The sequence below is a fragment of the Pollachius pollachius genome (genome assembly GCF_949987615.1).
Source record: "Pollachius pollachius genome assembly, chromosome: 20".
Taxonomy (NCBI): domain Eukaryota; kingdom Metazoa; phylum Chordata; class Actinopteri; order Gadiformes; family Gadidae; genus Pollachius; species Pollachius pollachius.
In genome coordinates this window covers 6,609,861-6,632,360 of record NC_136953.1, presented here as the reverse complement: position 1 = coordinate 6,632,360, position 22,500 = coordinate 6,609,861, and the positions used below count along the sequence as shown (strand labels likewise).

Below are 22,500 nucleotides of genomic sequence, written 5' to 3'. Positions count from 1 at the left end.
AATCTCTAGAATTTACAATCAGTACTATTTACAATCAGTATTTCTAATCAGTTTTATTGGAAACTAGTAAGATTCCTTAGATGTAGTATTTAGGAGTACTGTATTTTGAATCAATAACCTTTTTCCCGTTTGACTTACAATCGTGGACTAGATTGAACTATGTTTTCTGAAGCAAATGTCAATGGAATTTCTGTAGCTGGCCTCCACACACACACACACACACGGCATGTCAGAGAGAGTATTGTTGGTCAGTAGATCCTCTGTCTCCCCTCTCAATAGCTGACCCAAATATACAACATAGTGGGGCTGGGGTACACATTGTCCCCCCTTAGCACCGACTGTACAGCACACACACACACACACACACACACACACACACACAGAAACACACACACACACACACACACACACACACACAAACACACACATACAATCCCACAAACACACACACACACGCAGAAACACACACACACACACACAGAAACACACTGACACACACAAACACACACACACTCATGCACACGCTCAAACACGCAGAGGAATGCGTGCACAGCCACATCAACGTGTGCATGGACACACAATACACATGCATAAACAAATAACATGGAGGGAACACAAAAGCCATGCATGGACACACACACGAACACACACGCACACTCTCAAACACTAATTAAGAACAAGTGACCCCGTCCCCTTTCTTAACCCTTCGTCCAGACACGCCAGGCGACCACTCACGCTTCACAAACACTGTGCTGTGTGTGTGTGTGTGTGTGTGTGTGTGTGTGTGTGTGTGTGGGAGGGGGAGTGTCTCGTACCTTTACACCCCTTCCCCCCCCCCCCCCATCCCCTCCTTTTCCTCCATCCGCTCACTGACCCCAGACTCTGATCCGAGCTCACCAGCTCCTCTCCTTCCCAGTACAGCCCTGGCTCTAGGCCGGAGCCCACAGACTCGCTCTCTCTCCCTCTCTTTCTCTCTCTCTCTCTCGCTCTCCCTCTCTCTCTCTCTCTCTCTCTCTCTCTCCCTCTCTATGTTTCCTCTGATCTGCTGCTCTGTTGACCTGGACATTACAACCATTTGCTCTTCAAACCGTTCTCTCCTGAAAGTGACACATTTTGTCAACTTGTGTTCCCCCCTCCTCCTCTGTACCTCCTCTTCTGCTCTTTCCGCGCCACTTCCTCTCCTGCTGTCTCTCCTGGCTTGGATTTTTTCACGACCACTGTGCTTTTTAAATCGTTCTGTGCTCATTCAAGAAAGAGTGTTTTCGCCTCATCGCTAGCTTGTCTCGGTTGAGCACGTGGAGGACGTCAAGTAAGTTTCTCCGGTGGATTTTGTTGTTGTTTTTCAGTTGATAGGCACACCCAGCTCCAGTCTTTATTTACCAATTATCTTACGATTAGTTTGGGCCGAAACGGTTTAATTGTCAAACGGCTGTTGATTATGATTCTTTTAAAATAGTGAGCCACTGTTTTGTGGTAAATCACTTCAATCTTAAATCTTATCTCTTTGATTGTTGTGCACTGATGTATACTCTGACCTTAACCTATTTGATGTCGTTTATTTGTCTGACAAAGAATCTGTATTTCATGTTCCTCTGCGGAAGGTCATTGACATGCAGGCTTTGTATTTGACAGTTTGGAGCTTGAAACATTGGTACAGCCTTGACTTACGAGGAAACCCTTGAATATATACAGGATTCTGGCAGCCTTTGAGGTTTGGCCGTAGCCTCTTTGTTTACAATGTTTTTAATCCCCTATAAACCATCTAGCCCATCTGGTTGCCCCAGTAACCCAAGATATTATTTGGGCACCACTGTCTTTGCAATGTGTAGAAAAGCTCTTAAATATTTTGGCCCTGCAGTTTAAAGAAGTCTGCATCAATGTGGAAAAACATTCATATTCATAATGAATAAATATTACTTTCTTTTGAGAGGTTTGGAAATGATTCATTAGTGCTATTTGTGATGAACAAAAGAGAAGATGTACAAACTGAATGGTTTAAGAATCTGCATCAGTACAAACACATTCACTCCCCCCCTATTGGCTGTGTAATGATCGGTAGTTCAGCTTCCAGCACAGTCAAACCCACAGCCGAGAAATAGAGAAATAGAGAGCAAGATTGACGGTGACACGAGAGAAAGAGAGAGTGTGAGAGGGAGAGAGATGAGATAGAGCAATATATACAGAGAGAGGAAAGAGAGAGAGAGAGAGAGAGAGAGAGAGAGACTGCCTAATCACCTCCTCTTCTTCTCTAAATGATCGTCTTCGTGATGGTAGGATACAGAATCTAACTGCTCATTCAGTTCTTGATTTATCCCAACACTTCCTGTCATTGATTGTGTCTCCATACACAGGATATCTCAGTGTGCCGTCCATATTCACTAGAGTCTATGGTTTGTTTGCTAATGGCTGTTGGCAGCATTATTTGCGCTTGAATTCGAGACTCATTGTGCGCAGTTTGAGTTGTACAGCTAAAGGAAATCGTTGGATACGTAGTCCAGGGAGGTAGACACCACAACAAACAAAATAACAAGGGCTTGATGTCTGTCTCCAACACAAAAATAACATTCTTATGGATTAACCTTTCTCCTGTTGCCTATTCATTACTCAAACCAAACACCGGAGGACTCCCGGTCTGGCCATGTCTCTGCTGAGAATCAACCCCTGACCCTGTCTGACGTTCCTTCATCTCCTCCACCTTCTTCACCTTTGTCTCCTGCCCCCCCCACCATGTGAAGGCACTTTCCAGATGAACCCTTACAACCATCTGAATCTCAGCGTATTTGCTCCACTGGATTGTCTTTTTTATTTGTATTTTGTTTTAGTGATGTGTTCATAACATTTTTGTTTTTACTCAGTCTTATTTTGTAATGCGGATCCTGTTTACTAATGAAGTCCATTCATTGACCCTATATTGATTAAACCAAATCTGATCCAAAGCAAAGCAAACACTCACATTGACAACTTTCCTTTTCCTTGCGCCACACGACTACGTGGTGTCGACTACAATCATTCCCTCACACTCTGAAGACAAAAACTAACAGAAAGGCAAACTTTTAAACCATGGCTAAACCCCTTTGGTGCAGACTTGGGGTTTGTATGGAAATGCTTTAAACCTGAGATGGATGTCTGTGGTCACCAGGCCACGTGTGTTGCTAGGCAACCAGCCCCTAGCCAATAGAGAATCCATATTGTCCCAACTAGCAAGTTCGGGAACCCCCATAACGACACACAGACACACAGACACACACACACACACACACACACACACACACACACACACACACACACAGACACACACCAATGCTCAACTTAGACCCCCGCTATCACTACTGTTCCACTTAAAACTGTCTGTGGCATGATGGAATGTGTGTGTGAGGTGTGTGTGGGGGGGAGGGAGAGAGAGAGAGAGGGAGAGGGAGAGAGGTGGGTTTTGGGGTGAATGAGAACAGAAGGCTTGGCGGGGGAGGAGTGTGTTTTGGGGTGAAGGAATGGCTAAGGGGAAACGGGGGCCGTGTGTGTGTGTGTGTGTGTGTGTGTGTGTGTGTGTGTGTGTGTGTGCGTGTGTGTGTGAAAGGGGCGGGAGGTTAGGAATCTGTTTACAATGGCCTGAGGGGCGTCTCCTGTGCCGGCTGCAAAGAGAGAGAGGGGGGGGGGGGGGGAGAGAGATAGTAAGGAAGAACAAGAGGGTGAGAGTAATCAAACAAGAGAGGAAGAGTGAGAGACATACAGGTAGAGTGGTAGATGGAGGTGGGAGGAGCAAGAGGGTGAGTAAAAGAGAGAGAGAGGGGGAGAGAAGGGGAGAGGGCTGTAGGGTTTTGGGTCTGCAGCAGCAGCCTGTGTGGTTCCACAGCAGAGAGAAAGAACTGCGGCAGTTAGCCCTCTTGCATAGTAAGGCTCTTAGGTTGGTGTGTGTGTGTTCTGGGTTGTGTGTGTGTGTGTGTGTGTGTGTGTGTGTGTGTGTGTGTGTGTGCGCGTGTGTGTGTGTGTGTGTGTGTGTGTGTGTGTGTGTGCTAGGACGTGCACGCGCACACTTGTGTTGAGTTTTTAAACATGCGTTTGTATTAACATGCATGCATGTGCTGCGCTGTGCCGTGTGGAATGTGTATGACAACGGCGCTTTGACTCTGCCTATTTTTCTTTTTGTGTGTGTGCGTGTGTCTGTGTTTGTGTACCATTGTGCGGGTGTGCGTGTTTGTGTGTGTGTGTGTGTGTGTGCGTGTAGACTTTGAGGAGCAGCTATATGACTGCAGGCTAACAGGTCAGACGTTCCGACACCCGTCCTCCCTGGACACGCCCCCTCCGCTCTGCCCCTCCCCTGTTACCCTCGACGACCGCCGGCCCGACTTCATCTTCCTGGTACGCACGCACAAACACACACACGCACACACACGCACACACACACTTCTACCTATCTATTTGTGTCTGTTTTCCGGTCTATCTGCAAATTCCGCATTCATTATTTCCCTTCATCCCAGTTATTTGTTTTATTTTTACCTACTCTCCAATCAGTCCATTAACTGTTGCCATGGAAACAGCCTCGTTACCTTCCTTCTAAACTTTATTTTTGTTTATTGCTATTAAGTCAAATTTTGTCATGTAGATGACGCTTATCATATAGAAATTAGGCGGGTAGAGGTTAGACAGTGAATTCAAATCCATGTCATGAAGAAGCAGGTTGGGGTTAGACAGTGCAGAGAAAGGTCATTAAGGAGCAGGTATGGGTTAGAAAGTTCAGAGACAGGTCATTAATGAGCAGGTATGGGTTAGACAGTACAGAGACAGGTCATTAATGAGCAGGTATGGGTTAGACAGTTCAGGGACAGGTCATTAATGAGCAGGTAGGGGCTATACAGTACAGAGACAGGTCATTAATCAGCAGGTAGGGGTTAGACAGTACAGAGACAGGTCATTAATGAGCAGGTATGGGTTAGACAGTTCAGAGACAGGTCATTAATGAGCAGGTAGGGGTTAGACAGTACAGAGACAGGTCATTAATGAGCAGGTAGGGGTTAGACAGTACAGAGACAGGTCATTAAGGAGCAGGTAGGGGTTAGTCAGTACAGAGACAGGTCATTAAGGAGCAGGTAGGGGTTAGACAGTACAGTGACAGGCCATAAAGGAGCAGGTTAAGGTTCAGGTTAAGGTGGCCTGTTGCTCTAGGATGCCTACTGGTTAGATGATCATGTGGGCATTCTGGGGTTTAACCAAGGGCCTTTGGTCTGGGAGTCAAACCCTTCCCCATTAGACAGTCCCCAGTCCCCTGAGTTTAAGGCTCCGACATTCCATCCAGGATTAATCCCGAGTGGTATTCATCGGAGTCTACCGGATTTTATGAAAGGATTTACTTTGATCCCCTAGGAGCCATGAGAACCAATAACCACCTGGTGGTGACTTCAAAGAACTGCGCTCAAGAGCGACATGGATCTCAATTCACCGTCACGTCAGGTGGCTTTGGATAATAGCGACGGCTTAGTGAGTGGCCGCTTGGTTAGTTGTGTAGTTTGTGTTCCTGAAACCTCAACCTTGGATCTAGTTCTGCCTTTGCGATTTATGCCTCTGGGTTGGTTTAATTTATAGTGAGGGGACAACTTTGAACGAACAAAGCGAGCAAGGCAAAGATCAGAGGAGTAGATTAGTAGAGGAGTAGGCAACCAACTTGTTCAATAGCTGACCAAACCAAAACATTTTAAGATAGGTTGGACTCAACGTTTTTCTAAAACCGCCACCATGACCCCGATTCCCCCCTCCCCCAGCCGGCGTCCAAACAGCTCTACGACGATGAGACCGCCTCCTCCGTGTTCGGCCTGAGGGGCGTGTCCGACCCGTCTCCCTCCCAGTCGCCGTCGCCGTCGCCGTGCGGCTCCGACCGCCCCCGGCTGGGCTGGAGTTCCCATAGCAACAGCAGCCACGCCCACGCCAACGCGGCCGCCGTCGCGGCCCCGCCTGTCGCCGACAAACCACGCTGGTTCTCTGGGAGACGCGCCACGCCCGGTCACCACATACCTCTGGACGTCACAGGTGAGGACAGGGGACACACCTGGGGGGTCGTCAAGGTGGGGGATACCCCCGGAGGGGGGATACACCTGGACAGGTAATACACCTGGAGAGGTTGGGGATACCCGGAGAGGGGATACACCTGGAGGGCTGTTACCCCCGGAGAGGGGATACACTTGGACAAGTGATACACCTGGAGAGGTGATACACCTGGAAAGATGATGCACCTGGAGTGGTGATACCCCTGGAGTAGGGATACACCTGGAAAGGTGATACACCTGGAGAGAGAGGTGATGTACCTGGAGAGAGAAGTGATACACCTAGAGAGAGAGGTGATACACCTGGATAGGCTATACCCCTGGGCAGGTAGGCAGGAGAGCCTAATAAATAGGTGGAATAATGGCTGGTGGTTAAGAGGCTGTTTCCACTGGTGTTTGAGCTTGAAGCTTCTGATGCTGTGTACATGTTTACAATTCACATGTGGGAGTTACAAACGCACACCCACCAAACCCATGCATACATAGTGATGTCTGTTTGTGCAACTGCGAAATTACAGAATTGCTTTTCTTAGCACCAACAAACCCTATCTAGTCAACGACATCATCATTCTCTCCTTTCTTTCCTCTCTTTCTTCCACTGTCTCTCTCTTCCTCCCTCCCTCTCTTTACCTCCCCATAACTCTCACTGCCTCCCCCTCTCTCAATCACTCTTTCCTTCCATCTATCTCTACCTCCCTCCCTGCCTCTCTCTTTACCTCTCTCTGTCCGTCTCTCTCTCTATACCTCGCCATACCTCTCTCCCCATACCTCTATCTTTCTCTCTGTACCTCTCTCGCCCATCTCTTGTTAAACCAACAGAACAGGTAGCTAGCAGCCAGCTGGCTGTTGCCAGGGCAACCCCTACTTGCTCTCCTCTACTCTCTCTCTCCTTTTCCTCTCCCTCTCTCCTCTCCTCACATCGCCTCTTACTAAAAACAACCGCAGAGAGAGAGAGAGAGAGAGAGAAAGCGAAGGGAGAGAGAGCAAGCGGTAGATAGAGAGATGTATTGAAGTGAAGAGAGAGATAGAGGGATGGAGGAATCAAGGGAAAAAGCAGTAAAGATGGAGAAGATGGAAGGAGAACTGTATTTTTGAGAGAGGTTTGGACGACGTGGTTAAGGGGTAAAGGATGGTTAGATTTGTGGGGAAAGAGAGAGATATAGAGAGCATGGAATAACATCCTGCCTTCCCCTTCCCCTATTCCTCCCCATTGCCCTCCCTTCTCCTCCCTCTCTTTCCCTCTTTCTCCATCCCTCTTCACTCTTCCAGTCTCTCTCTCTCCCTGCTTCTCCATTTTTCTGTCTTACTCCCTCCTCCCTCCCTCCCTCTCTCCCTCTCTCTCCCTCCCCCCGCCTCCTCTCCTCTCTTTGGCAGTAGATAAACAGAGAGACAGAAAGCAGACAAACAGACTACTGTCTGACTGATTTAGTAACTGACTGACTAAATGGCTGACCGTCAACCTGATAAATACTGACATAAGGAGACACTAATGACAGAAGGTCAGATCGGTAATACGGTCGGGTGAATAGTTTGCTTTGGAAATTGCAGATCAGAATGTATCTGAAATGTCAACATAGTGCAGCACTCCTGCATGCTGAGGCTGGTTGTAAGCCACATGCAGATACATGGAAATATGCGACACACAGAGAGATAAAATAATGTAATGTAATGTAGATGGTAAAGCGTGTAATCGGGTCTGTATCTCTCACTGTGTTTGCTTCAGTCGGTCCTAAACCTTCTGCCTGACAGGGTTTAGCAGCACTGGGTCTAATCCTTTTTGTCGCCAGACACGACCAGTCAACCCCAGAGCTACAATTAAATCCTTTGCAAATATATACTGTGGTTGCTCTGTGTTTGAAATGCATAGAAATGCATAACAGTGCATGCACACACAAGACGTGCACATGCATACACACACAGTGGTCTCTCTGGTGGATAATGGTGACAGTGGAGACAGCATCTATTATTCATGGCTGTAAAGGACACATCACACACACATCCACACACACACATCCACACACACACACACACACACACACACACACACACACACACACACACACACACACACACACACACACACACACACACACATACTCAAACAAACATCTGACTGTGCTATCAACAGCGGGCTTTTACAATCTCAAAAGGACCCGCCGACAGACAGACAGACAGAATGTGCGGCAGACAGACTGGGTTTCAGACATACAGATTGATTGGCGGACAGGCAGACAGGTAGGCAGACAGATAGAAGGGCAGGCAGACCGAGTGGCAGATAGGCAGACAGATGGAAAGACAGACAGACAGACAGACAGAAGGCCAGACAGACATGCAAACAGCAGACTGCGTGACAAATGGACCAACACCGAGACCTCAGGAACACTTTGTCCTTTTAACTCGACGCTTATCATCCGGCGGTCACACCAACCGGCAGACGGCCCAACCACCATAAACACATCACATTGAAAAGGAGCGCCCTCAAAGCTTGCGTACTCAGACCCATACCCTCCGTGTACAGGAGCCGATCAGGGTGACGCACGCGGTGCCTGTGCCGGTCCTCGGTCATTACGCCAGGAATACAAGTCCTCTGCAAACACCGTGGTCGGTCACACACACTCTTGACGAGTCCATTAAGTGAAGGAGTCTGACAGACGCCGGCTTGATAAACACACAGATGGGTGAGGGGGAAACCAGTATGGAGGGAGGCCTGCTCAAGTCTCGTACCTCGGGCCGTATTCCAGACCATCGCTACGTTATTTTCACGTCACGGTGAACACGTGTAGCAGATGTTCAGCCAAGGCCGTGGCGTTCAATCGATCCGCCGCGGACCTGCCCCCCCTTTCCACGTGGTCGTTTGGCACGAGGGGGCGGTTGTCACGGATACCATCGCTCCTAACCTTGCTCAACAGGGGCCACGCGTGCGTCAGCATAATGGGAACAGACGCAGCCACCTCCGTTGGTCGACGGAGGAGAGGGCCTCATAAAGCGGCGCAAACGAAATTACTGTTCGCACACGGACACGTCACATGCTCGCTCTCTCTCTCTCTGGCTCTCGCTCTCTCTTTCTCTCTCTCACAACATCTGGTCGAGCCAGCTGGCTCCAGCCAATATGGACGGCGGCCAAACATGACTGCGCGTCCGTCCTCGTAAGCAATGTGTGTTTCACACACACACACAAACACACGCACACACACACAGTCACAAACACACTCGAGGGCAGAAAACACAAAATTCACAGACTATCGGCTCAAAATATTGCATCCTCTCACGGTGTTTTCTTGTTTACCGTGAAACACTCAACCACGCACATGCTCTCATGCACAGTGTCCCGTTTTCAGAGGGTTTTCTCCGGAGGTTACCATTTGTACGATCAAGCCATTTAGTTGACGCTTAACAGGCTTAACATCTCGCTCAAGGATGCCTTCAGGGAGACTGCAGGATTTATATTTTTGATCCATGAATCGTTCAGTCGGGGCCTAAAGGTTCTGGGATCAAACCCCCCTCCCCATGTCCAAAGAATACCTGTTAGTCACTTTGGACAGAAAGGGCCTTTAGGCTCATGCTGGCCCCTAGACCGTGACGGGGGCTGACCCTGTGTGTGTGTTCTCTGTTACCAGGTGAGGGAGGGAGGTTCCTGGGGGTGGACCTGCTTCAGTGCTCCCCGTCCCCAAGGGCCCACGCCGGCCTCCAGCCCTACTCCCTGGAGCCCCGCTCCCTGGAGCCTGTCTCGGACACGCCCCACCAGACCCTCCCCCTCCGGAAGACCCACTCGGACCTCGACACCAGCCTAGCTGCAGGTGTGTGTGAGAGGGAGCAAGAGAGGGAGAGAGAGAGAGAGAGAGAGAGAGAGAGAGAGAGAGAGAGTGTCTTTGAGAATGTGGGTTGTTACCTAATGAGTTGTAAACCTGCTTCAATAACCTACTTTTGTGTGTACTAGTATGGTTGTGTGTGTGTATGTGTGTGCATTGTTCCCCTGCTTTCGAGTTGTAAACATTAGTACAGATCTGTCATCCTGTGGAAGTTGAGCTATATTCGCAATAACCTACTTTAAACCTGAGTGTGTTTGTAAGGCAGCCAGCGTTGCCCTATATGTAGCCAGGAAGCCCAATCTTAGTAACATAGTATTTGTCCGGTGTAACAATTTCAAAAGAGATAAAAACTGCTGAAATGTGATATTATTAGCAAGTATATTTACTAGAATTTCAATGACAATTTTGTCGGATGAACAATATTTATCTGTATTACTAACAGTAAATAAGGTCAAAGCTAACTGAATCAATGCACTAAAAACCTAAATTAAGCATAAAATATTCTTTCATCTTCCTCTTCTTCCTCTTCTCCATCTCCCCCATCGTCCCCTCCCTCTCCGTCTCCCCCCCCCCAGACCCCAGTCTGGACGCGGCCCCCTGCCCACTCCAGGTGCCGGGCGCCATGGACCACTCGGGCCTCCTCTGCTCCACCAAGCCCTCCCCCTCCTGGAACGGCCCCAAGGGCTCCACCTTCTCCCCCTCGGCCTGGAACGAGGCGTACAGCTACAGCGTCACCAAGGGCCCCGCCGTCCCTCCCAAGCAGCACAGCGCGGGGGGCCACGGCCACGCCAAGGGCCCCGGCTCCCACTGCAGCTCCTTCGCGCCGGACCCCTCGGGCGCCTGGAAGGGGCACCCCCACGCGCCGGGCGGCGTCGCCATGACAACGGGCGTGACGATGGGGAGGCGGAGCGAGACGGAGGGCGCGGCGGCCAGCCCGACGGGGGAGGCGGGCCCCGCGGCCGACGGGGGCCGCGGCCGCGAGAGGTCGGCGCGTTCCGTCGCGGCGGCCAACGCCTTCAAGTTCCGCGAGCGTTCCCTCTCCACGCCCGACGACGCCGGCGCCGCCCCCTACGGCCCGCCCGACCCCAGCGCCGGGGGCCAGGCGCCGGCGAGCAACGGCGGCACGCGGATGGCGGCCGACCACCACTTCCACCACCACCACCACCAGCACCACCACCACCAGCACCACCAGCAGCACCACTACCAGGGCCTCGGGGAGAGCTACGCGCTGCTCTACCCCAGCGCCAGCTCCGAGGACAGCGGCAGCACGGCCGACAGCGCGTCGGTTGCGGCGTCCGACTGCAGCGGCGGCGAGGGCCGCCTCAGGCTCCGCTCGCGCTCCATCTCGCTCAAGAAGTCCAAGCGCAAGCCGCCGCCGCCGGTGCGCAGCGTGTCCCTCATGAAGAACCTGGGCGAGGCCGAGGGCCCCTTGCACCAGCACCGCCAGAGCCTGGGCAAGCTGTACCGCGACGGGCGGCCCAAGAGCCTGCACATCCCCCGGGAGCACTACCCGGACTTCCAGCAGGACTTCCTGCTGCTGCCCGGCGCCCCGCGCTCCTCCAAGCCCTGCCCCGGGGACGGGGAGCCGGACCACCGGCTGGGGGGCGACGGGCCCCCCAGCCTGGAGATCCAGGGGCCCGACAAGCAGGGGGAGCCGGAGCTGAACTTCCCCGGGCACTGGCAGCTGGGGGACTGGAAGAACGACCCCTACAGGTGAGCGGAGGAATAGCAGTCTGCGTATTAATATTCTAATATAAAATGTTAAAGTAAGGGTATGGTTAGGGCAAAGGTGTAGGGATTAAACAAAATAGAATTTTGATAAATATAAAATATAAGCTACAATTTCTTTTATATTTTTCCCATGAACAAACAAATACAAAGCGAAGGTTTGTGTGTTTATGCACACACATATAGAACGATACAGAACCCGTAAAGGGACATGGGGTAAAAAAAAAAATTGCTAACGTTTCTCGTGCTCACGAGAAAGTATCTGGTGCGCACGAGAAAATATGTCATGCGCACAAGAAAGTATCTCGTGAGCACGAGAAAGTATCGAACGCATATCAGTGGCAGTGTGTGTGTGTGTGTGTGTGTGTGTGTGTGTGTGTGTGCCAGTGACACTGCCAGTGATATGCGTACGATACTTTCTCGTGCTCAGCAGATACTTTCTCGTGCTCGCGAGAAAGCCCCTTTACGGGTTCCGTAGAATGACTACCGTGCCAGTGGTGCTTGACTGTGTCCTCCCCCCCTCCCTCCCCCAGGTCTCTGTCTGGCTCCAGCACAGCCACCGGCACCACGGTCATCGAGTGCATGAAGGCGCGGGGTAGCTCAGAGTCCCTCCTCGACTCCCCCGGCGTCTCCCGGGACGCCTCCCCCTCCCAGTTCTCCCAGTTCTCCCTGGAGGCGGACGCCAAGGCCTCCTCCCCCTTCAAGCCCCCGGGCCTCATGTCCCCGTCCAGCGGCTACTCCAGCCAATCGGAGGCGCCCACGCCCACCGTCCCGTCCTACCACGGGACGCCGGGGGGCCCCGCGGGCACGCTCGGCTGCAAGATGCGCCCCAAGATCCCCGAGAGGAAGTCGTCGCTGCCGTCGCCCAAGGACCCCCTGGCGCGGTCCCGGCTGTCCTTCGAGATGCCCGCCGGCGCCCACCTGGACCTGTCGTCGCTGCGGCCCAAGGCGAGGGCCAGCCGCCGCCACTCGGACACGTCCGCCGCCGCCAAGCCCGGCAAGGTCGGCCCCGGCGCGGCGGCGGCGGCGGCGGCGGCGGCGGCGGCGGCGGCGCCCGTGGTCACGCAGAGCGAGCTCAAGACGGTCCGCCTGCGCTCCGTCTCCCGCGGCGACCTGGACGACTGCCCCGACGGCGCCTCGGACACCATCGAGGAGGAGGGCCACGGCCGGGACCCCGACGGCGACGCCGGCCCCCCGCCGCCGCCCACCGCGCCCAAGCCCAAGCCCCCCGTGGCGCTGAAGCCCCCGCTGCCCAAGCGGCCGGTGAACCTCCTGTTCAAGGCGCCCTCGCCCGGCTCCGCCTCCACCTCGCCGCTCGCCCCGCCCGACTCCCCCCCGGGCTCCCCCGTGGAGCGGCCCGTGCCCTTGGGGAACATCTACAAGGTCATGAGGAAGCCCAAGCCCAAGAAGCTGTCGCCGCAGACCCCCAACCCCCCGGGGCTGCTGGAGACCCCCCAGCAACAGCAACAGCAGCACCACAACGCGCCCTACGACCTCCCGTACCTCCCGCTGTCGCAGTCCCTCTTCGACCTGCCCCCGCTGCCCGACCCCCAGCCCCTGATCGAGGACCCGGGCCCGGAGCCCGAGTCGGACGCGGACCCAGAGCTCCGCGCGGGGCCGGAGGACGGCGGCTCGCTGCCGTCCCCCTGCAGCGGCAGCGAGCCGCCGGAGCTGCGGGACAAGAGCAACACGCTGCCGTCACGCATCACCGTGTGCTGCCTGGCCGAGCTCTCGGAGAAGAAGAAGCCCAAGGTGGGCGTGGGCGGGGGGGCGTCTGGGGGTGTCCTGGGGCTCAGGACGCACCCCTTTGGTTGTGTTGTTTGTCTGAGTTTTGTGCAGATTTCCTGTGAGATATGCGACAAAAAGGAAAGCTGGATATTAAGGCAGGGTGTTTGGAGTGGTGTGTATATCGAGGTAGTTTCCATCGCTTTTTTTGTAGGTTTTTAAATTGCTCTCACTGCCCTGAGCTTCCAGCTGTGATAGTCTGGTTAATTTCCCATCTGGGATTTATAAAGTACATCTTATATCGACGTAGGAGGATCATCCACGAGAAATGTAATTATTTTGGTTTCATAATTCGTTCTGGGGTTACAAACACAAATCTCTCTCTCCCCCTCCCTCCCTCTCTCTCTCCCCCTCCCTCCCTCTCTCTCTCTCTCTCTTTCTCCCTCCCCCCTCTCCCTCCCTTCCTCCCTCCCTCTCCCCCCCCTCCCTCTCTCTCTCCCTCCCTCCCCCCCTCTTTCTCTGTTCCTCCCTCCCCCCCTCTCTCCCCCCTCTCCCTCCCCCCTCTCCCTCCCCCTCTCCCTCTCCCTCCCTCCCCCCTCCCAGGTGCCGCCCCCTGTCCCTAAGAAGCCCAGCGTCCTGCTGCTCCAGGCGACCGTCCCGCCCACCTCCAACGGCTCCGTGGACGGCCGCCCGCCGGCCCCCGCCCAGGACGGCAGCCCCCTGGGTCTGGCCTCGCCCGTCGGCGCCGCGCTACCGGAGGACGCCCCCGTCAGCCCGAGCCCCTTCGGCGGCGGCGGCCTTGGCGGCGGCCTTCCCGATATTCCCGGCGTTCCGGAGATGGAGCAGAACCACGTGGAGGAGGAGGCGGAGGAGGAGGAGGAGGAGGAAGAGGATGTGGAGGAGGGGGAGGAGAGCTCCAAGGAGTCGTGGCTTCATGAGTTCTCGCTCCCGGAGCTGGAGGGGAAGACGGCGGGGGCCGAGATCGGACCAGGTAGGAGCGGAGGGGGGGTTTGTTTCATGATATAAGCTTTGTAATGCTAGACTAATACACTAGTACTACTCCATCCACAGGGGGGGAAGAAACCGCTGCCTGCGACTGTCAACTCAGTTTCTGTGAAAAATCATTGACATCGTTGCTTTACATTACAGCACTTACTTCAATTTGTGCCTTGCTACATTAAAAAAAATGATCTGCGCTGTCTCTGTGATGTGCACATTTTACAAGTTCAAAAATGTGCTACATCCTTTCCCTACATCAAATCAAATGTAAATGCTGACCGGCAAATTATTCTTGAATGTAATTTGCAGAGCAGAAGGGTCATAATACAGATGATGAGGGCTACTTTGAAGCCAATCAAACAATTTAGGGTTTCTTACTCCCCAAGACTCTGTGTGTGGTCTTCAACACACACAGGTTCATTGCAACGCATTTGGTCTTTGATTCATTGAAGGATTGTTCTTTGAGCATAACCTTGTGAACGCGCTGGTCTTTGATACATCATTAACTCTCTGCTCGAGTTCAGTTTGGTGAGAAACAAACTTTAAAGTGGGATGTTTCTGAAAGGATCTCGTATTTATGATGAAGGGGACACACTCTGTGGAAGTGTTGTATTATTTGACTTTGTTGTCTGTTCAAGTCAGCTGGGAATACCACCATACTATATTTGGGTTTCATAAGAAAGATTCACAAATCGTATAGAAAGTTTCGTAGTCATTAGAAGCATGGAGTTATGGAGGAAGGACCGAAACAAAATACGAATACATTTCTTAGATTTGTATTGAAGAGCTTCTGAGATCATTGATAGATGTCATCCTATCCCAGAAAAGTGCAATGTCTGGGTTGGTGGCTCACCCTGTAGGTCTGTGAACCAAAGATATAACCAAAAATGAAATATAAATAATGAATAAACTACTAACTAAAATAAATCTAGATTACTAAAACTAAATAAATACTCAAATAAATCTGAAATCACTTGAAACAGTAACATGTAATTACAATGCATGTTTTTTTTAAGAAAACTGTGCTCTGATTGGTCCAGATGAGATTGAGGAGCACACCACCTCTCCAGCCAATGAGAGGACAGAGCTCCACATCACCGAGGAAGCGGATGACGGCATTGTCCCTCACATGCCCACCACTCACACGACCGAAGATCTCTTCACCATCATACACAGGTAGGAACACACTATCACGCACACACACACGCACGCAGGCACACACGCACACACGCACACATACACACACACACACACACACACACACACACACACACACACACACACACACACACACACACACACACACACATCTATCACACCTCGCAATGATGCTGTGTACATAAGTCATAAATGTATAAGTCCAAGCAACACTTTCTTCCACACAGTACTAACATACGTACATCCACACACACACAGTACTAACATACGCACACACATTCACACAGGGCTATCACTTCTCAGTCAAGCTCTGTCCAAGCAACACTGTAAGCATTAAGGTATTCATCACACACTGGGGACAAAGCAACAATCACTTAGTCACTTTAATCTAAAAATAGAGAAACCATCTGCCAAAAATACATAAACATCTACCTGCTTACAAACGACCACACACACGCGCTGTACCATCCACACCATCATCAACAGTCATTAAAATTATCATATTTAAAAGGTTATGAGTTAATTATTACATAATACAAAAATATATTATGTATATATATATATATATATAATGGATTATAGAGAGCGTATTTCGCTGGATCAGACAAGTTAATTCCTTCATGAAAGAAATATCATCATTATGATGAAATTGTTTATCTTTATATGGATACGATTTCTTCATAAAGAGATTATTAGTATTTTATGAAGAGAGGGATTTTGGAAACAAACCTCTGGGGATCTGAACACGGGTTGCCCTGGCAACACTACAGTCAGGCTTTGGTGAGATGGAATAGAAGATTCTTTTCCATCACGCACATTCACATGCACACAAGCGCACACCAACACACACATACAATTACGTACACGCACGCATGCACACACAAACACACAATCACACACAAACACACACACACACACACAATCACACGCGAGCCAGTCTCTAAGCAACAACCTGTGACACCACTGAAAATAGAACAAAAGGTAAAGAGGAAGGGAAAGATGAAAAGAAAGGGAAGTTCTTCATTTAAAGTCGTGCCATAACAAACTATAATAACATTTGTCATGTGCTTTGCAAAACAGTGAGTGATTTACATTATATCTCAAGAATATGTGAAGGAAAAACGTGACTGGAAATTTAAAAAACAAGAATGACAAGATTTTCCTCTTCGTCTTCTCTCCCCCATCCCGTTCTCCCTCTTCTCTCCTCCCTCCTCCTCTTCCTCCCCCAGGTCCAAGAGGAAGGTCCTGGGCCGGAAGGAACCGGGCGACTCATTCGGCAGTCGCCAGAACCTCGTCTCGCCGGTCAAGCACGCCGCCGCCTCAACGGCCATCGCTAGCGTCGACATCCGCTCCATGACCTTGGGCTCGAGCCAGAGGTCGAGCTCCCGTAACGAGAACTTTATGGCGCTACTGCAGAAGAAGGGAAGTAAGACGTCCAGCGGCGGCGCCCGGGTCTCCGCCATGGAGCTGTTGAGGAGCACCAACCCGCTGGCACGCCGCGTCACCGAGTTCTCGTCCTCGTCGCCGCCGACGACCGACGGCGCGGCCGACGGCGCCCCGGAGGCGACGCCGGGGAACGGGCAGTGAGCGGGCGGACAACAGGCGTTTAATCGGGAAATTAAATTGACCAGGGGCGGCTCTGTCGCGTTTGACAGAAAGCTCGCAGAACCAATCGTCTGAAAATCTGGAAACTCCTGGCACCCTCCCGACCCGGGTCAACTTCTACAAAACAAACAACCCATCGGAGCCCTCCGAGGAGCCATCGCCCAATCGACGCACCACCCGATCATATTGGAACATATTGCCACCTCTGCGGTCGTGCTAACGCTACGGCGATAGAGCTCCATATCGTCGCTCTGGAGCGAGAGGAAGTGATGTCATCTCTGATGGATGTGGATGGTATCCCAGTGGAGGCTCTGCACCTCTGCCTGTAAACAGCTGTGAATATCCCCTTCATCCATAGAACCCGGGGGGGGGGGGCGGAGAGAGTGATAGAAGGTGGAGGTGGAGATGGATTCCTAGATGGATCAACAGGGTTGTGTACATTAGGGTTCCGATACAGGATACCTGTGAGGATAGCCTAGTGCTTTTGCCAAAAGCTAAACGATGGAACGATGAAAAAAAAAAAGTGGTCAATAGATTGGAATCTGACGTCCGCCTGGAATTCTGCGTTGAGAAAAAAAACGCAGATTTCAAGAAATTCAGTTGTGTAGAATAACGAAACGGGACACTTGAGACTGTAGGCTAGCGCCAGATGCTAATGGTACTGTATTCAGAGGTAGCTTATTACAGGATACGCAAGGCCGCTAGGGAACGTGAAGCACACGCTATACCCGTGGATGTATCTGTGTTGGTATCGTCTCTATGGTAACCAACAGCTACACCATAGCTGGAGCCTGTCGAACTCCGAAGTACACGGGGGCTCTTGCGATTCGGATCGGACAAACCCAATGTTTCTTTTGGCGACTGGAACATTGAGGAACTTTCAGAATCCCACAACATTCCGGAATTACTCCGGAACTACGCAGCGGTCCCGCCATCCTGATCAAGGGAGCAACACAAAGGAGGACGGTCATCCAAAAACCGAAGAGGTCACGAGGAATTACGTCGAAGAAGCAATCACGATGGTGTCATTAAGTCGAGGACCAAAACGCGAGCGCCCGGGACTTTAGCTCGCCGTGTATAAAATCTGGAGACATTCCACCCGTCCTTTTGACCGCTGTCGATAAGGTCAGCAACGATGAAGGGGAACGTGCATGTGTGTGCGCGTAGGAGTGAGTGACTTAGCATTCGTCGCAAACAATGGCACAATAAAGACTGAAGGCTAACCTAACGCTAGCCTGCGATGACTAGCTAGCGGACGAGCGACATTCAACTGAAGCACTTTTCCATTTTGATTTGCTTTCATTGTTGGTCGTTTCTTGTTTAATACTGGCACTTGAACGATGCTGATCATTATATTTTTGAAGTCTTTTTGTATATTTTTCCCGCTCTTATTTTGCTGATATATTTTTCTTACATATTCTAGGCGGCCATATACTCGAATTGTACTGTATGTATCATGTAAAAAGATATAAATGATATATGTCAATGGACCTATATCAAATATATGTTCAATGATCAATGATCACTTAAGGAGGAAAGGAGGGGGAGAAAAAAGATCTGGACAACAAAATACACACAAATATACTCGTACACAAATGCAAACACACAGCCACACACAGACACACACACACACACACACACACACACACACACACACAGAATGAACATGAGCACCATGAAACACAAAAGTGTGTTTGAGGGTGTGGGTGTAGAAGTGTGTGTGTGTGTGTGTGTTTGTGCATGTGTGTGTGTGTGTGTGTGTGTGTGGACTAGGTCTGTGGAGTCTCTAGTAGTGTGTCCAGAGAGACAGTGAGACAGATTCCTTGATCCTCTAAACAGGGTTTTAAAATGTCACCAGGTCTCTCATGACGGAGCCAGCCTCGACCGGAGGGGACCTGCCGCGCATGCAGATGTGTGTGCACGTGTGTGTGTGCACGTGTGTGTGTGTGTGTGTGTCTGTCTAAAGAGGACATCCATCTGCAGGGGCAGTGTGTAACAAACAGTCATCACATGCACAACTTTGTTTTCCCAGATTGAGGCAGGGGTTCCGGAACATTCGCTGAGCTCTGAGTTCCGGAACCTCCCAATAACTTATGGTCGGGACTTTTGACCACATGCTTTCGCCCGGGAACCAATCAGGAGGAAATTGGCATCTCTGGGTGATGGTTTGAATAAGGAAAAAAAGGAAATTACACTGGCCTCCTTTATCAAGAGTATTTTCTATCTCTATCTATCTCTTCCCTCCCTCCCGGTCTATGCTCTTTCAATCTCTCTTCTATATTTCTTTCTACCTTTATTCTATTTTTCCCTTTTTGTTCCCTCTGCTTTTATTGTTTACTTGCATTCACTCTTTTTTAAATCTCCACTGTCATCCTTTCGCCTTTCACTTTCTTGCTATCCCTTTCATGCTGTTATTCTCTCCATTACTTGTTTTTCTGTCTCCCTCTCTCTCTCTCTCTCTCTCTCTCTATCTCCCTTTGCCTACTCTTTATCTTCCCTCTTTCAACCCCTCCCTCCCTCAGGCTCCTAACCTCTCTTTCTCCTCTCTTTTAAGTAACCTTGTCTCCTCCTCTACTATCTTCTCTTGCACTCCTTTCCACCTCTATCTCTTTCACTTTGATCTGCTCTCTCCCTCCCCCTTTCCTCCACCCTTCCTTTTCCTGTCTGCATCCGCTTCTCACTTGCCTGTAGCACGCTCTCTCCCTCTATTTCTCTACCTCCTTTTGGCTTGCATCACATTCTTCCCTTTGCCGCCCCTATATTTCTCTATCCTTTCGCTTTTATCTGTTCCCTAATTCTCTCCATCTTTCAGTCTGTCTCCCTCTGCATGTGGGCCCTCTCTCTCTCTCTCTCTCTCTCCCTCTCTCTCTCTCTCTCTCTCTCTCTCTCTATCTATCTTTTTGTATTCAGTCTGTCTCTCTATTTGTATTCAGGCCCTCTCTATGTTGATCTCTGCATTGAGTCTATTTCTCTGTCTTGCTCTCGCTCTGCATTCAGTCGATATCTCTCTCTCCCTTGCTCTCTCTGCATTCAGTCTCTCTCATCCTCTCTGCATTCAGTCTATCTCTCTCTCGCTCTCTTGCCATCTCTGCATTCAGTCTATCTCTCTCTCTTCCTTGCCTTCTCTCTGCATTCGGTCTCTCTCTTCCTCCCTCCATTCAGTCTCTCTCTCTCTCAGTCTATGCATCAGTGCTTGGCAGACAACATGACACACAGAATGAATGTTAATGACTGCTATAGAAAATGGTTGCTGTGTTTGAAGAATTATAAAGATTAAAAACATATATATGTACATTCTATTGGAACCCATATTCCCTATCTGTCCCTTCCTCTCTGCAGAAAAAAACAATATATTGTTTCCATGAATAAAAAAAAACAAGAACATCTTTGATTTTTTCTGGTTGCGGATGCTGCTGTGGTCCTTTCCTTGGTTCTGGTCTGGAACTCGTTTCCATGGTGATTGTGTTCTGTTCTGTCTGTGTTCAGAGTACCTTTCTCTTCTTCTTCTTCTTCTTCTTCTTCTTCTTCTTCTTCTTCTTCTTCTTCTTCTTCTTCTTCTTCTTCTTCTTCTTCTTCTTCTTCTTCTTCTTCTTCTTCTTCTTCTTCTTCTTCTTCTTCTTCTTCTTCTTCTTCATCATCTCCTTCTCCGGAATGTTATGAACAACTCATGTTTTTCTGCCCCAAAACCAACCTGACGCCACAAGTCACACGAGCAAAGCAGCCCACCCCACCGTCGGAACTCCGCCAAGTGGGGGAACGAAGGAACTGCGCTGAATAACATTCCTTATATTCAGGATGATGACATAAAGTCATCATCCTGAATAATAGAAGAATCAAGAATTACAAAGAATGCACTCAACTCTGATGAACAATTTTAAGTGCAACACATGGTATAAGAATGGGCTGCTTGGTTTCATCACTCCAACCAATCAAATTGGACAAATGTGCATCTCAAGCATTTCTTCATCTGTGTTGCGTTTTTTAAAATGACTCATAGCCGATCAAACGGCTGCCTCAGGTTTTACAAGGTCTTGTAAGCTAAATATTTTTTTCAGTGGGAGTGTACACCAGGCCCTAAGAAGCCCCAGATTCAACACCTTAAAGTGGATAGCTGTGTGGTATCAGTTCTCTGTCAGGATTTAAAATCAAGACAGGAAGAAGAGATTTGAGTGAAAGAGATTTTCACAAAATATACTGAACATAATATGTCAAGGGTGCACTCCATTTCAGTTGGAGATTATAATGAGAATTATCTTTAAAGGCCGTTATTTTCTCCCCCACTGAGGTTAAGAAACAAATTAATCCTCTTTATGCATCACTTTTAATTCACAGGACCTAAGCCCTCACAAGAATAGATGAAGGGGGGGTGAGAGGAGAGAGATGAGAGGAGGGAGAGGGCGAAAGGGAGACAGAGGGGGGTTACCTTCCAGTGAATGGAGGGATTACAGGGGGAAAGAAGGAAGTTCATCCTCCCACCTTCAACCTAAATCTTATTTTCGGCACTTTCCTTTCTACGGCCATCAGTGCCTCTAGTCAGGTCTGCTCCCCTCCTCTATCCTCCCCTCTCCTCTCCTCCGTTCTAACCTGCTTTGGAGACGTTCTTTCTCTCCTATTATACTCTTCTCTTTCCTTCTCATCTCTCCTTCTCATTGTGGAATCAACTTACCACTTCACCCTCTACTCTCTCTCTCTCTATTTCTTTCTCCATCCTTCTCTTTCTCACTCACCGTCTCTCTCTTTCTCCCTCTCTCTGACTGTCTCTCACTCTTTCACTCCCTAGAGAGCAGTGACTGACGTCATGCAGAGCGAGAGAGACATAGGACACATACGTCATTAATAATATTGATGTATTATTATGACTAACTAATGACCTACTCATGTCTTCTCTCTGCAAAACAGACACCTAGCAACCTGTTGCTAAGGGTCAAAGACAAACAAACAAACTAACAAACAAGGTGGCTGTAACGATTTATTATACATGCAGATTAAACACCTAGTCGACTACAATATCCAACGTCTAACATTATTGTGTCACCAGAATTTCCATTAAATTCGCATTTCATTTGTTGAAGATAGAGTTTGTGTTTTAATACACAAAACACACGCTATTGTTTGTGTGTGATACATTTAATTTGAAGTGCCTTTCAAGGGGCCCATGGCCACTGTGCAAAAAGGCAGGCTTTAAAACAACATTAAATAGGCCTACTATAAACTGGGAACGGGAAGGGGAGTGGTTATGTTAAGGCAAGGCTGAACAGATGCTTTCAAATGAGGTTTAATTCGGGTTTCTCCCGCAGCTATTTATGCCATTAAACAATCTCTTAGGTAGACAGTTTCTCGGTAATAAAAGGCCCCAATGCACGAGTTCATCCATCCAGGGACTTTTTCTCCAGATGCATTGATTCATTCTGGTCAGCTTTTTTTTTTACTAACATATAGCTATA

General features: G+C 49.9%; 1 protein-coding gene across 1 annotated transcript in view; it reads left to right on the top strand.

Moving 5' to 3' along the window:
- The window catches only part of nhsl2 (NHS-like 2), a 37,266-nt gene extending 15,315 nt beyond the window's left edge, over positions 1-21,951 (top strand). Inside the window, exons 3-10 of the mRNA XM_079757970.1 lie at positions 4,223-4,356; positions 5,754-6,018; positions 9,650-9,829; positions 10,417-11,554; positions 12,103-13,321; positions 13,898-14,285; positions 15,334-15,469; positions 16,681-21,951. Of these exons, the coding sequence (XP_079614096.1) occupies positions 4,223-4,356; positions 5,754-6,018; positions 9,650-9,829; positions 10,417-11,554; positions 12,103-13,321; positions 13,898-14,285; positions 15,334-15,469; positions 16,681-17,038 (3,818 nt within the window). The 3' untranslated portion in view covers positions 17,039-21,951. The remainder of the gene's footprint in view (positions 1-4,222; positions 4,357-5,753; positions 6,019-9,649; positions 9,830-10,416; positions 11,555-12,102; positions 13,322-13,897; positions 14,286-15,333; positions 15,470-16,680) is intronic.
- Positions 21,952-22,500: the final 549 nt, after the last annotated feature.